Raw genomic sequence first — 16,858 nt, forward strand, 5'->3', positions numbered from 1 at the left:
GTCATGAATAATTAAATGTGCTTAATGGGAAGATAAAAGCTGAAACTGTTTGGCTGCTTTGAAATAGAGACCAGAAGACTGTGTGTGTGTGTGTGTGTGTGTGTGTGTGTGGTACAGAAGCAGAAACCTTGCACTGTGACAGAACTTCAAAAGACGTCTTGAGGGAAGTGTGACTCCATTACCCAGAAATCCTTCCAGGGTTCCAGCTTCTGTTCAGTAATGGCTGAACATTCAATAATGTGACCAAGAGTGAAAGTCTGTGGCTCTCTCTGTGCTGCGTCTGTCTCTTCCTGTTTCTGTTGGGGATCCTGAGGTCTGGATCCAGCTCTCCTCAGTCCATGTGTGGTGGACCACGTCACCCACAGCTTTCTGTAGAGCTGTTTTGAGCCACAGTGGGAAGCTCCAACCATCCACCACCCATAATGAGCTTATCAATAGAGACCAACAGAGGCTTGTACCAGGCTGTAAACCTGTTTATTTCTGCTGTAAAGTTGGACCTTTCTAACGTGGAGGTCTGTGGTGATGAACTCCTCCACATGGGTCCTGGTCCAGATTTCACAGCTCCTGCAGACTTTGAGCAGAGACGGAGTTCCCCACAAACTAAAAAACATCAACACAATGTGTCACAGCATGTTTGTCTCAAAAATATTAGTCTCAGGCGAGGCCGGGCTGTGATTGGTTCATCCTCTCATGTAGTCTGGTTGTATAAAGATGTTCTCTGAGCACAGTTTGGTCTGGACATGCAGGTGTTAATAAAAAAGTCTCTCGAACTACACCCCCACTGCTCTACAGCGCCCCCTAACTTATAAAAATAAGAGAAAAATAAGCAGGAGGACCTCAAATCTGCACATAAAAATAATAACTGAGGGAATCACAGCGATAAACTGAGTGGAAGCAGGAGGACAGCGAGACGAGGACCAAGACAAGGGACAGTGATGGAGTGTAGGAGGAGAGGCTGATGGTGTGTGATGATTTCTCCCTGATGGCTGCAGCGGGCCATGACATTGGTTTTTATGGGCCGAGAGACCTCACACCCTTTACAACCAGAGAGAGAGCGAGAGAGAGAGAGAGAGTGAGAGAGAGATGGAGAGTGATGGAGAGAGAGAGGGAGAACTCATTCACAGAGGGTGGAGTAACGACGACTCTGCTTCTCACCTCTTTTCTTTCTCTTCTTTTTAAAGGATCCAGAACTTTGATCCAGCAGGATGATGATGAACCCCAAACGCCGCACCGTATCCAGGAAGAAGGCGGACGTCTGACATGACCTTTGACCTCTGCACGTCGCCCCCTGTGACAGAGCGAACGCAGGATGTCTGGCTGAGTTCGGCTCGTGAGGACGAGGTGACGCCCTCCTCCTCCGCGTCTGTCAGGAGATGATTGTCTTTCTTTTGTGGAGCTTTGTGTTGATTTCTGGTCTGAGCTGAACTCTTTTGATTTGGGAAGGTCACCACCGGGGTTCTGACCCCCCAGGACCGCCCCAGGACAGAACCAGCCGAGCTGGTGATTTCTTGTTGCGGTGATAATGTGCAGTAACGCAGAGGGACGAGGAATCTTCCGTCAGCCGTGTCCTCCACACCTGCTCCTGGAGACTGATGTTCTGATTTGCTGCATGGATTCACTGACGGACGGGAGGACGCACGCACGCTGACGGACGGGAGGACGCACACACGCTGACGGACGGGAGGACGCACACACGCTGACGGACGGGAGGACGCACGCGCGCTGACGGTCGGAGACGACCTCCGGCGCTTTTCTTCAGGTTTGGACTGTCATGGCTCTGAAGGCCCACAGGAGCGTCTGACTGAATCGTGGGATGATCAATGACTCTATGAGACTCTGTGACTGGAGACGGCACAAGCGAGGCCCATCGTGATCCTCCAATCAGAACTCGAGGAAGAAACAGTCCTCTCCCCCCCACTTACCTCTGGTGGGGGGGAGGGTGAAGGGTGCTTCAGGCTGTAGGGTGTAGTTTTAGGTTGTAGACTTTCCCTCTTAGCTCGTTTTAGCCTTTAGCTCTGCGCCAGCTGCAGCTGTGCAACATTTAGCATCAGCGCTATCTGGCAGTGTGGATCTACCGATCCGGTTCAGCCCCCTCATTTAGCCTGTGTGCTAACTCACTGACTAGCTAATCATGGATGCTAACCAAGGCCCAGGCCAGGGCAGTCCAGAGAGCCCTAACCGGGCTGTGGAGTACCTTCTAGAACTCAACAACATCATCGAGAGCCAGCAGAAGCTTCTGGAAACCCAGCGGCGCCGAATTGAGGAGCTTGAGGTCCAGCTGGACCGGCTCAGCCAAGAAAACAAGGACCTGCGTTTGGACCGGCAGCCCGTCGCTCCTCCTCCACCCGCTCCTCCTCCAGAGCCTCTTCTCCCTCCTCCTCCGCCGCCGCCTCCACCCAGCACCTCGGCCTCCATCTCTACCAAGAACCACCATCACCACAACAGCCAGCAGCCTCCCTCCTCCATCCCCCTACACCACAGCCACCACCACCACCACCATCAGCAGCACCACCACCACTCCTACAACAGCACCACCGCCACAGCTATCCCGGTTCCCTCTCCAACCTCAGCTACGACTTCCATCTCCGTCCCCACCCAGATCCCTGCTCCGGTGTCCTCCTCAGCCTCGGCCCCTCCTCCCCCTCCTCCACCCATCCCACCCAGAGATCAGCCGCGGGCCCAGAGCCGGCTGACCCGGGCGCCCTCCACCAGCACTGGCACCAACACCAACTTTGTGGAGAAAGAGAAAGAACGACTGGAGCGCCTGCACAAAGCCAACGCCGCCAACAACCACCACGCCCACACCCTCCATCACCACAAATCGTAAGTTTGTGTTTTTTACTACGACCAAAGGTGGCACGAGGAGACAGCCAACCAGACCCGGCGCAGAGTGAAGGTCTCGTTAGAGATCCAGTGTCCCTTCTAATGTGTTCCAATGCATGTTGTGACTGCAGGTTAGCATTTAGCCTCAGTGCTAGCTGGCCTGGATCTGACGGCAGCCAACCATGGTTACCTCCCCCCTCGATGTTAGCCTGTGCGCTAGCTCGCGTGTCTCTCAGTCCGTCGTCTGGTTTGGCCAAACTCGTGCTAACCTTCGCCTTCAGTTGTCACTAACTCTGCAGCTTCTTTCACACAGGTTTAGTGCACGCACACAAACACGTGCCTTTTTTGCTCAGTTTGGATTCTTCTTCTTCTGGTTTTGCTGAACTGGAGTGAGAGGAGGCAGCGCCCTGTGAGTGGTGGGTGTTTGTAGAAACATATTCATCCTTTCATCAGCAGCTCAGGCTGTGGCGGGAGTCCAGAGGCAGATGAACAGCAGCCTCTCTTCCACCGATAGTTGGTGGAGTGGAATGTGTGTTATGCAACAGGTGTAGAGGTGGTTGTTCGGTGTGTGCTGTGAGACTCATAAAGTGTTTGCTGTACTGATCGCCATGGTAACCACCTACCCGGTAGCTCCGTCTTTTCATTTTGTTGTTATTTTCTTGCTCTAAATACGCTGTGAGTGAGAGCTGAGCTTACTGGCTGGAATTGGGCTTGTTGCCTGGCAACCCTATCTGAGGAGCATCCTATCAGGAAGTGGCGAGGATGCTCGGATTCCTCGCTGCGTGTTTGCGTGCAGCGCTGCCTGCCGCAGCACCGCCACGGGCAGCTATCCCCGTGCCTCCACCAGGCAGTGCTGTGGCAGCCGGCGGCTGTGGTGAGGGGCTGGTTATGGTGGCTTCTGTTGCTATGCAACTGTGTTAAACCTGTTTGAAGGACGGCGCTCTCGCTGACAGCTGAGATGGGTTTAACCTCGGAGCCTCAGAGCGGCTGCAGAAACGCAGTGATGACTCACGGAGACACATTTAATAGTACTATTGCTCTCCTATGTGCAGCTAGAAGGTAAAGTACTCAGCAGTGTGACTCAGACTCTTAGATCTGTGATCCTGTTCGATCAGAAAAAAGCATCCTCTGAGCTCTGAGTCATGTGACATTCAGGTACAGCTGATATTGTGAGAAGAAGCCGACCTCGGATGATGTAATGGGCGCAGAACAGCGATGGAGGCTGACAGCAGCCAAGATAAGGCTGATTCGTTATGAAATCTCACAGCACAATCAGCTGCTCCAATAAATCCCACACTGCACCGGGGCAGATTACAGCGTGGAGGCACGGCGGCGTGTGGCAGGGCTGCACTCGGCGTGGATTCTGAGCGGGGCATGATGCAGCAGAATACCCTCACACAGGTTTATGCTTCAGCACCTCAGGCTGAACACACAGACACATGTCACACACATGTCATCTGACGGGACCTCAGGGTTTTCGCTGCAGATACTTTTTCTCGTGTGCAGTTATCCAGGGATCAACGACACACACTGAACAGAGTGTTTATTTGTGAAGGAGTGAACCAGCTGACTTACAGGTGTGACAACCAGACGTTCAAAATAGCAGCACAATTACTCATCTGTTAGAATTTCACTTTGACGAGTGAGAGAAGGCGGCGTGTGCTCGGTGTTTGAACATGTCTGTTAAAGAATCAGAAGCAGAAATACTTTATTAATCCCAGGGGGAAATCACTTAAAGGTAGGAGGTTTCAGTCTGATGCTCTTTGTGTTAAATTAGTGTAACTTCTCTTTACAATCCGATAGCAACCGATTAGTTCGGCAGTTTCTCTTTAAAACAAAGAATATGAATCATCTGAAGCTATAAAACATAAAAACATCATCAATCCTCCGGGTGGACCCTGTAGGAGTATTGGCTGGTTGTCACTCTCTTCCTGCTCTGATGGCCGAAGTCACAGACCGCAGTTCGTCTTCAGGTGATGGCGTCCATGTGATTCGAGGCATGGCTTCGGGGTGAGCTCCGAGAGAAAGGGGCGTGTGTTTACTTTGAAATCTGGCTGACTCTCACTGAGCTTTCAAACCCTACCTTTAAAGAAGCTTCATGCAGCAAACGAGCCTGTAGACAGCAGCATGGCACAAAATGCTTACTAACTTGTTCTTGGAGCACCGTGGTTGAACTAATGACGTCTCTGATTAAAGTGTTTATCGGTACTGTCCAAATGTTTGTTAGTGCAGCTGCAGCCTGTGATCCGCTCTAAATACACGGTGTGCAGCAGGTGGAAGGAACTCTGACGTGATCCCTGAACATTTTATTAAAGTTTATAGAAGCTGAAACAGTGAACTCTGCTCTCAGAAGGCTGGAGCGAGGTGACTGGACTTGTAGGCCCCGTTCACACTGGAGAAAGTCATTCCAGCTAGAGTAGGATTGAGCCCAGACAGCCTTTAAGCTGGATGCGTTCAGACCTATTTTCAAATCTGGCTAGCACACACTTGTGTCCGCACTCAGTCCGGCTTCATCTAGCATGTTTGCTGTCCTCCAAACCACTAGGTGGCGCCTCGTAATATACAGAGTCCGTTCAGGTCGCGGTAGGACCGCGTGTGCGCATACGTCGTGCGTTTTTTTGTCCCGTGTCCCTCCCCATGAACCGGAAGTAGCATGTCGCTAGCCGGATTCGCTAGCCACATTTGCGTTCACACCCGAGCCACATTTGAAATCAAACTGGATACTGCCGGATTCGAGGTGTTCACACTCAGAAAAAAAACATCAGTCATCAGGTCTGACTGTTTGACGGCTCTAGCCGGCTGTAGGAGTGAGACACAAACACCACGAGAGGCCGTAGCCATCATTAGACACCAGTGCTGCTGCTGCATTGATCCACCAGAGGGGCAGACTGATGGAGGACAGTCATGGTAATGAACAGAGTGATGTAGTTCAGATGGTCACAGAGAAAAAATAGAAATTAAAAGTGGATCCATCATTCTGATCCTTCCCGCTCCTCAAGTCTTTCTGAGCTCAACTCTCAGAAAATGTTCCTGGATGCACAATAAGGACAAAAACGAGCCAGGCAGCCATGTTTGACTCACACACCAGTGAGGACTGCAGCTGATGTGATGTGATGGCTCGGATCTAGTCTTACCTCTGATCACATGGGTCAGACCCCCTTCTGGTCACCCTGTTGGCCGAAGGGAGGCTGGTCTTGCATGTTTGAACCTGTCCCCACACGGTCAGGTGGGGCTTCTGGCTCCTCTGTTGTTGGCGTCTCTTTCTTCTGTGCATGATTTTCTGCTCACATCAACACAAAGTGGACCACACCCCCCCAAATCTCTGACCCTGTTTTGGTCAACAGCTGCTGACATATGGACCATCTGAGGGTGTATATGAGCTTGGTCAGCAGTGCAGGACCAGGTGTGTGTGCACGACACACAGTAAGCCAAGTAAACACTCTGGAGCCATACAATCATGAAAACTTTGTGGGTTGTGGGTGATCCTGGCTGTTTTCACCTCGTTTTCAGCTGTACCATGGTGTGTGTGTGTTGGTGTGTGTGTGTTGGTGTGTGTGTGTTGGTGTGTGTGTGACAGCTAAGAGTCCTGACTCATCATTTATCTGTGGTGCACTCAGAGCACCCCCTCAGTGCTGACTCTTGCCTGATAGTCCTGAGCTAAACATGTTTTCTCCAATTAAACGTTGCAGGTCGAGTGTGGCCGAGCAGGCAGGCTTCACTTTAATGAGGTCAGGTCGCGCGGCGCTGTGTGTGCGAACGTGCACGCTCTGAGCAGACTCCTCATACTTCCTGGTCAGCAGATGTGTAACAATAAATCATAACGTGGTGCAAGTTCAGAAACTTTAGTATCCTTCCACCTCTGAGAGTTTGTAGCAGTTTGTAATGAGCGCTCCTCCTCCTCCTCCTCCTCCTCCTCCTCCTCTTCCTCCTCCCCCTCTCACCTTCCTCCCTTGAATGATGAATCTCACCTCCAGCTGGAAGATTAAATGTGTCTGAATCAATATGTTAGGACCTATCAAGGCCATAGATCAGCTTGTTTATTGAACACTCTTCGATCGGTTTTAATCCATCGCTGCCATTTCTGAGCTCTGCGTCAGCAGCGTGACTCACCCTCTAACAGCACTGAGGCAGCGGGTGCCGGGCGGCCATATTGGATTTTATTTCACAATAAGATGAAATGTGTGTGAAGTTTTTTGATATTTGGCATATCAAAAGTTTGAATCCTTCAGTCACACAGGTCTTAAGGTCTGCTGTAAAGTTTTAACATAGAGGTCTATGGGGATGTAGCCAGCCCTCTAGTGGACACTGCAGGAACAGCAGGTGGGACGCTGACTGTGTCTGGTTGCTGCACTTTCAGGTGGTTTAAGTCCTCTCATCGCTTGTAGTTAAAAATGACTCTTACATCATCAGCAGTCCGGTTTAAATGCAGCATGTCAGAGAGACTGTAAATCTCCTGATAACATTTGTCCCCTCCGGCTCACCGTAGTCACCCTGCAATCTCATTACAGAGACTGTGTGTGAGTGTGACAGCAGTGAGATGATATCATCCTTAGTGATTGATGGTGTAATCATTCAACAGCTGACCTGAGTATGATCACACACACACACACACACACACACACACACACACGCACACACACACACACAAACACTGCATCATGTTTCTGTGTCCTTCTTTCGGTCCGTCTGTCTGTTAAATTTGGCAACATGGAAATGTGACATGGAACCAACTGCTGGTGCTGAAGGTGGGATGCAGAGAGACAGAGGAGGAGCGATAGATGCTGTGTTGTCATGGCAACAGCTCACTTATCCCGAGGAGCGCTGGGAGGAGAAAGTGGTTGTGGTCTCGGCTCCTCGGCGGCATTCCGTCCGCTCGCTCAGAGAGGAGTTTACATTTTCAGCGGAGCGGAGATGTCACAGCGAGCGGCCCGGCAGGCCGAGAGACTTCTACACTGTTAGACCACCAACATGTCAACACACACACACGTAAACCAGAGTCATCACCTGTGGAGGGGAGAAGGTCCTTCTCACAGGGGGGTGCAGACTGCAGAGAGAGTCTGGAAGATGACCCTCATCACACACCACACAGGAGACCACAGCCAACATCTGTGACCTGATGTCACAACATGGCGTACACTGGCACAGAGCCGGGTGTCCCCCAGGAGCGAGTCCGTCCAGTGACCAAGCCTTCACTCAAACCCCTCAGCACGCATCAAAATCTGACCAGTTGGGAGATTTCTGCAGCGGTTTGTGACCATGGAGGAGACTGGGTCCTCCACTTCACCCAGAGACCAACGAACAGTCCAAACAGTGAGGCCTCAGTTTCTTGTCCTGGAGGACCTGGACAGGGGTCCCACCCGTCAGACCTCAGATCATCTGCAGGTTGAATCAAACCCGGCAGGAAAGTATCTGCCGCCTCGGTAGATGTTCCGTTGCATGACAGCAGATTATAAAGGCAGATTCCTGGCAGCAGAGCTCAGGACACAGATGGCACACAGAGTGCTGCGGCAGCCAGCTGATGTAAAGATGTGAGTTTTTTATTTCTGTCCGAGCTGAGCAGCACAGAGAGCCGCTAATACCTCGTTATGTTTAATCAGCCAGCGACACTGCTGGATAAATATCAACACAAAGGTCAGGCTGGAAACTGCACCGTGTGCAAAACATGTCAGAGCTGAACATTCAGGAGAATAGAAACCATCATTATTGTCAGAAATCTGTGAGACAGTGGGAGGACGAATGTGCGAGGACAAGAGTGGAGAACGCAGCTGTCACGAATGTCATAAATTTATCCGAAAAGTGTGACGGCTACAAGAGAAACGTGTTGTAAATGATTGAAAATAACAACCTACGTAACTATTCGGTCTCTGATGGTATATTTTTGAATCATGAATTGTGGGTAATCGGCCTCGTAGTTCGTCACCCCCGTGCTGGTGTGTGTGTGTGTGTGTCTCGGGCTGATGACATCGGCGGTAATCCATCCACGCTCTAAAACCCAAGAGGACAGTCGCACTGCATGCTGGGACACACGCTCATGTTGTTGTGCATGAGCTGGTCCTTCTGATCAGGTCCTAATTGAAAAGTAGACCCTGAAGGGGGGGGGGCGAAACGTCTTCAAGTCCAGTTGCGTCGATGTGAAACGACTCTGGATGACTGAGAGCACCCACAGATGTCCCTGAAATGTGATCAGATTAGCTGAGTCTGCATGCTGCTCTTTATTAGTCACATCTTATAACTTTGTCTTTCCCACATCTGCAGCTGGCCGGGCAGCACAGCGTCTCTCTGGAGAGCAGACGAGTGCTCCGCTGTGAAAAACGAGCACTCTGATGATTTCTGGACTCATTAATTATTGAATGACGCCTGAAGCATGTGAGGTGCTTTAAGACGAGACGTTTTCCTGACAGGATAAGAATCAGTTTCATTAGTCAGACACACACACACAGGTTAGTGGTGCTGACACATCACACGGTGCTTCGTCCTGAGCGGACTGGCTGCAGGATCAGGTGTGTGTGCTGCACACACTCTGCTCTGCTGTGAGATTAAAGGCGGCCATGTTTGCAGGGAAACTGGGTCACTGCAGCAGCACAGGCAGGAATTCTTCTTCTTCTCCTCTTTCTGTGTGAACAGAGACAATAAAACCAGCAAACTGGACCAGCACACAAAAAACTCTGTTAGCGCCCCCAAGAGGATCATACATGCACTGCCCCCCACAGGCTGGACAGCAAACTGAATTCCATCACACACATTTATTACTTTACAGCTATATAAACATTTGCAAGAAAAATAATGTTCAGTCATTATGAGCTTATGTTCACTGCAGCATGAAGTCCTCTACAAACACACACAGACACACACACACACACACTCCATCATGTCTGCAGTCAGAGAGCAGTCAGAGTGTGTGTGTGCAGAATAACTCAGGTATTCAGACAGAAATCAGCTGCAGGAAGCTGCAGGTCAGAGACTCTCTGAGTGTTGGTCATGTGACTGCTGCTGTTGACGTGCTGCTCACACGTGATCCATCATGGCTTCCTGCCTGTTGCTGAGGAGGCCAGGACTTTTAGTTTTTACTGGATCTTGTTGGTGTGATCCATTAGTGGCTCCCAGGGGTTCAGAGAGCTGCGTATCGCTCTCTGTCGCCCCCTGTGTTCACTGTGTGTTGCCGTTTGATGTGATTTAGTTGAAAAACCCAAAGGCCGGGCAGAACTGGCAGGACCAAGAGGTGAGTGTGAGTGTCTGCTAGCCTTTCAGCCCAGTGTGTGTGTGTGTGTGTGTGGCTGCAGCAGTGCTCAGTGCCGCAGGCTTGTTGAATAAAGCTGCACTGTACTTAAATATCAGAGGCCTGCGCTGCACCTGTGTGTGTGTGTGTGTTGGCATTTGGTCCTGTTTGATGTTGTGTTGGTTTGTGTATGTGGGTGTGTGCATGTACTCCATGTAGTGTAAGTGCGTGTGTGCTGCAGGGGAAACTAGGCTAGCTCATATGAGGTGATGAATTACCTCTCTGAGCCGAGCCGCAGGACAACACCCAGGGGTCTGACTGTGTGCGTGTGTGTGTGTGTGTACACGCCAGCGCAGTCAGCAGTGTGGACAGGATAGTCGGGAGTTAGGCGGTGGAGTTACTGTACAACTGCCAATATAATGTGAACAGTTACATGAACCCCGTCCTCTGATGAAGCTGGTCAATCCTGCCGTAGAGGTGGACATTTTAACATGGAGATTTATATGGTTTGACTCACTTTTGGAGCCCCAAGTGGACACTGGAGGAACTGCAGTTTTTGTATTTGCATTTGGAGAATTACATGATGCACACACACACACACACACACACACACACACAGTGTGTATATGCTGTACACAATTAATCATCACAGAAGTATTCACTTCTTGTTCTAGGTGACCCCTTTCACAGCAGTGTGTGTGTGTGTGTGTGTGTGTGTGTGTGTGTGTGTGTGTCAGTAACCTCTTGGAAACACTGAGTCGACTTTGAGCAGCAGCAGCAGAGGATCTATTTAAAAACACATACACACATATGCAGCTCTTGTTACCGTGACAACATGTTTCTTCATTTGCAACGGTTGCCCTTAACAACACTGTTGGCATGGCCTCCTTTCTGGAGCTGCTAAAACTGTACTGCAGCATCTCTCCCTCCGCTGAGTCCTGCCTCGGTTTATTCTGTGTTCGTATCTGCAGAGGGAGGCGAAGGTTCGGAGCGGTCACTCAGCGGCTCCCAGGAACACCAAGAAATGTTAGAATCTTCTAGTGAGAGAAAAAAAACATCTAGTGCCCCCTGCAGGTTGCAGATCTCAGCAGCACATGTCTCTGTTTGCCTTGTCCCCCAGCGGCCATGACAGTATGACCTATTATAGTACAGTTGACCCTGGAAACATGAACAGTAGGGCTGCAACTAAAGACTATTTGAATAGTCGACTACTTTGGACCGCTAATTTGTCGTTGATTCATCCGCCTCTGTATAGTATAAATCTCCGTAGATCAGTATAAAGCTGAAGATTTTGGGCCGAAGCCCTCAGTCAATGCTTTAAAAAAAAGTGTGTGTGTGTGTGTGTCAGCTCATTCCCGCATCTACCGAAGCACATTACCACCGATTCTACACAGTTCTTGTGGACTCTTGAACAACCTTTCCTCCACACCGACCTAACAGACAGTTCATCCTGGTTTCAAACCCAGGACCTCTTGCACCCAAAGCACCAATCATCCTGCTACACTGCAGAGCCACAGAACCACTCCCTGCTGCAAATGCGTTACATGACCTGTCGACTACTAAATGAGTTGTTAAATTGACGAATTTTGCCGTCAACCATAAGTCGAGTACTTGTTGCAGCCCTAGTGGACAGACCTCTGAAGGTGTGCAGTGGTATCTGCATCAGGTCTGGTGGATCACCTCCAGTGCCTGGTTGTTGTGTTCCTCAAACCATTTCTCCTGTTTCCATGAAAGGGGGCATAGTCTGAAAGAAGGCTAAGCTAGGTGCTACATCCATATAAACAGCAGGGCCCAAGGTTCCCAGCAGAGCCTCACACAAAGCATCACGCTGCCTGATCCACTCCCAGAAGGAGACCATCCACATCCACGGTCTACATGATGTCAATAACAGGCATCAGTCCAGGCCACTGTTGCTCCTTCACCGATGTGTCCAATGTTTGAGCTTTCAGCAGTACAGCATGGACAGCCTGACTGCTCTGGCTGCTCTGGGTGCTCCAGGTGCTCTGATTGCTCTGGGTGCTCTAGGTGCTCTGGATGCTCCAGGTGCTCTGGATGCTCCAGGTGCTCTGGCTGCTCTAGGTGCTCTGGGTGCTCCAGGTGCTCTGGGTGCTCCAGGTGCTCTGGATGCTCCAGGTGCTCTGGGTGCTCCAGGTGCTCTGGGTGCTCCAGGTGCTCTGGATGCTCCAGGTGCTCTGTGTGCTCAAGAGGCTCTGAGGGGCAGCAGTATCCTTTCCAGCAGTTGGAGCAGCAGCAGCCCGTCTGTTGTTTCAGTGATGACGGTAGTCCTGGAGGAGTGTGCTGTGGCTGCTACTTCCTGCTCGCCCTGACAGCAGTAACGACTTCTGATTGGAGCTTTTATTGATTAATTGATGTCAATTAATGTCACTTATCTGTTCCTGCCTCCTGTGAGACTGTCAGGGCAACTTTCACACCTCGCACAGGCTGTTAACTGGCCGCCACACACACAGGCACACAGACACACACATGCACACTCTGGGTGTTGATGCTGCAGCTGCATCATTAGAGCAGAGTTTTATCAGATTATATTAGATACATCTGAATCTGAGCATTGATTCATTGATTCCTTCTGACTGCCCGTGTCTTCAGATGTTGTTGACACTGAGGACAGAGTAACAGTGTGTGTGTCATCCAGTGGGTGTGATGACAGACAGTTTGACATGTGGCAGTGACTCAGAGACAGGCTGGTGTTAGATGAACTAATGAGATTGTAATCAGATTAGAGCAGCCTGTAATCTGACGGAGTGGCCTGGCAGGGACAGGCTGAGCTGAGGACAGGCGAGGGCATGATGAAGGTGCCAGACCTCCAGGTTTTACATTTAATGTTTACTGTGAATCATGCTTTTATTTAAAGGATCATTCTGTGTCTGTGTGTCTCTCCACACATCGCAGAGATTAAAGAACGAAAAGTAATTAAACAGATCTACACTTCCCAACATGTAGCACCATTGTTGTGTTATTGTAGTCCTTGTTCAGACAAGAGAGGTTCTCCAGGAGGCAGCTTGTAGCCATGATCAGAAGGTGCAGGAACACTGAGAACACCAAAGATATGGCAGCATGGAACAGGCAGAGAACACATGTAAACTGGAGCAGAGTCCTCTGCAGCACCTCGATGATGTAAGTCCAGATCAGATCTTTATGTTTGACTGAAATGTGTTCAGACTGTACGGGTCAGAGCCAGGAGGGCGAGAGGAAGCAGGAGCTGTGAGGCGATGGATGACGACAAGACGAGAGGCGGAGTAAGTGATGAGAAGGTCAAGGACTGTGTGTGTGTTACTTATGTGGAGATTGTTGCGTTGTGTTGCGTTGCGTGAGTGATCTGTGTGTAGCACAGACATGCAACCTGGTCTGGTTCTGAGTCCCAGAGGGAGGGGTTGTGTAAAGCCCCTGGGCTCCTCACACACTGTCAGTTTGGGAGTTTTTATTGGTCACCTTGCACACACACGCATGCACACACACACACACACACACACACACAGACCCCTGCTTACATAAGCCCTTTGACATTTTGAAACTGCACACTTGTTACTGGCGCACACTCAACACACTGATAATTATTCAGATTTTTGTAGCTTATATAACAGCTGTTAAAGCAGCAAACTGTCCCTGCTGCCTGTCTGTCTGTCTCTCTGTCTGTCTGCCTGTCTGTCTGTCTCTCTGTCTGTCTGCCTGTCTGTCTGTCTGTCTGTCTGTCTGCCTGCCTGTCTGTCTCTCTGTCTGCCTGTCTGTCTGTCTGCCTGTCTGTCTGTCTCTCTGTCTGTCTGCCTGTCTGTCTGTCTGTCTGCCTGTCTGTCTGTCTGTCTGTCTGTCTCTCTGTCTGTCTGCCTGTCTGTCTGTCTGTCTGTCTGTCTGCCTGTCTGTCTGTCTCTCTGTCTGTCTGCCTGTCTGTCTGTCTGTCTGTCTGTCTGCCTGCCTGTCTGTCTCTCTGTCTGCCTGTCTGTCTGTCTGCCTGTCTGTCTGCCTGTCTGTCTGTCTGTCTGTCTGCCTGTCTGTCTGTCTGTCTGTCTGCCTGTCTGTCTGTCTGCCTGTCTGTCTGTCTGTCTGTCTGTCTGCCTGTCTGTCTGTCTGCCTGTCTGTCTGTCTGTCTCTCTGAATACTTTTACATTCACTGTGAGCAGGGACTTGTTTTCAGAAGAATGCTAACACTGCTAAGTGCCGTTAGCGCCCGGTTGCTCGTGCTGTGTAAACGTCACAGATACAGTTCATTCTCCAGTTGTTTACTGTTGTGTTGCTCTCTTTGTCTTGTTGTATTTATTTGTTTATTATGTTGACAGTGACATTTGCAAACAGCTACATTTGGGGCTGGGGTGCATTACCACCAGACTTTAGTGATACTATAAGCTAGGCTTACAGCTAGCTCTAACTGATCCATACTTTGCACGGAGCTAATTTAGTGGCCGGTTGTTTTGCTCTAACGGTTTATTTTTCCTTGTGATAACTTTAGCAGGTGAGCTCATTAGCTTTACTACGTTCGGGCACAGGGAAGCATTAATGTCACTTCCCTTACATTAGAAAGAACATCCTCAGCCTTTCAGTAGAGAACTGAAAACAAAGTACACACACTGATTTGATCTTGAAATTAGCCTAGCTTAGCACAAACACTGGAAGTGTAGGGAAACCATGATGATCAGAAAGACATGCCACATGTAGGTTTGTTCCCAGCTGATGTTCTAGATTGTGTCCTGTGTTGTTTTCTGTCATCAGAGCGCCCTCTGCTGGCAGACACACAGAGGAACACAGCCTGTAGTCCTGTGCAGGTGTGTGTGTGGGGGGGGGGGGGGCTGGTGTGAAGTTGAGGTGATGTCATTAGTTGGCAGGGATGAGGCCCAGGTGCTGCCTGATGTGACGCTGATGTATGGATTATTGATCGCAGAATAACTGATGACAGCGGGCCGACCTCTGTCACCGTCTGCAGTGTGCTCTCTCTCCCAGCAGGTATGGGTGTCTCTCGCCCTCTGCAGTGTGGGAGCAGTATGGTAATGAATGGCTGCAGCGCACTCTGCAGTGGAAGCAGCACTCCATACTAATACGACTGCTGCCTGAGGGGGAGACGGAGAGGGAGGGAAAGGGGGGAGAGAGCAAATACAGACCTTCATCACCCTTCATCAGACTTTATCAGCGTATGATGGGCTGAACATGGAGGCCGGCAGACAGACATGGAGGCTGTCCACGTACCTTTGGCTGTATAGTATAATCACTAGCATCAGCACAGCCTCATAAACTAAGCACAGCGTTCCCTTCATCATGGTGAAAACTCTGGTTGCCATGGCAGCAGTAACATTTGTAAAACCACGCCGCTGCTCCAGCGAGGCGGGACTTCACGGTTCCTGTCACTTCCTGTGATGTGACAGTCTGCTGGTGCTACACGGCGGCACGCTGGCCGTCACTGCTGCAGGCGTGATGCATGTGAGCGCTCCGTGACTCAGAGGAGGGTGTGCAGTGTAAATACAAGTCCAGGCTCACACCACACACACAGACAGACACACACACAATGACACACACAGACACACACTGACACACACACACACACACAATGACACACACACACAGACAGACACACACACAGACACACACAGAAACACACGCTGACACACACAGACACACACAGAAACACACACTGACACACACAGACACACACTGACACACACAGACAGACACACTGACACACACACTGACACACAGAGAGACACACAGACACACACTGACACACACACACAGACACACACTGACACACACACAGACACACACTGACACACACACACACACAGACGCACACACACACAAACACAGACACACACACACTGACACACAGACACACACACAGACACACAGACAGACACACACACACAGACACACACTGACACACACACACACACAGACGCACGCACACACAAACACAGACACACACACTGACACACACAGACACACAGACAGACACACACACACACAGACACACACAGACACACACTGACACACACACAAAGACGCACGCACACACAAACACAGACACACACACTGACACACACAGACACAAACAAACACACACAGACACACTCTGACACACACACACACACACTGACACACACACTCTCATCCAGCTGACTGTCAGGTTATATAACATCATCTGTGTGTCTGTGTGTGTGTGTGCCTTTTGTATACGTTTATACATCGTTGTGATGTTTTCTTACAAGATGAAACTAAATAAATCAGTCTTCAGTTGTTATGAAATGTGCTCCTGACATTCAGCCTCTTTGTGACAGTATGTATGCTAACAGTACGCTAACATAAGACCGCCTGATGATGCGGAATGTAACCATGGTAACCATCGACTGTGTATGATAAACGACGTGTGACATCACCCATAGGTTTCTGAATAACAGCTTTGAGTGTCTGTGCCGACAGTCGCCATGCTGGCACCACCTGATCTCCTGGTTAAAACAGATACAGGCAAAGAATGGGCGTGCGAGTGGAGCTGAGGTGGGCGGGTCGTCGGACAGACAGGAAGCTCATGCTGTCACTCAAACCGGCCATGACCATAAACATGTGAACATTTATGGGTTAATATGATTATAGAGTGAGTTGTGTAAAACCTTCTTCCTCTGCGCGGTTGTCATCAGGGGGAAGCATAGAGAGCCCCCAGAGGCTGCGGGGGGAACTGCAGTTTCTGACCTCATGGGCCGCTGTTCTGAAATTGGTGTCAAAGTTTGGATATTAAATATATGAATAATTCATGGTGCATGTTGGCAGGTTTTATCATTCAACCGGTCTTCCTGTCGGCACGCTTCACTCCAGCGTCCCTGA

At 50.1% G+C, this 16,858-nt stretch overlaps 1 protein-coding gene across 1 annotated transcript in view; it reads left to right on the forward strand.

Annotated features, from left to right (window-relative positions):
• The first annotated feature begins 2,131 nt into the window (after positions 1-2,131).
• Positions 2,132-16,858, forward strand: part of LOC114439055 (IQ motif and SEC7 domain-containing protein 2-like) — an 87,638-nt gene continuing 72,911 nt past the window's right edge. The window contains exon 1 of the mRNA XM_028410778.1: positions 2,132-2,823. Within this exon, the coding sequence (XP_028266579.1) occupies positions 2,132-2,823 (692 nt within the window). The remainder of the gene's footprint in view (positions 2,824-16,858) is intronic.

This window comes from Parambassis ranga, chromosome 7 (assembly GCF_900634625.1).
Source record: "Parambassis ranga chromosome 7, fParRan2.1, whole genome shotgun sequence".
Classification (NCBI taxonomy): domain Eukaryota; kingdom Metazoa; phylum Chordata; class Actinopteri; family Ambassidae; genus Parambassis; species Parambassis ranga.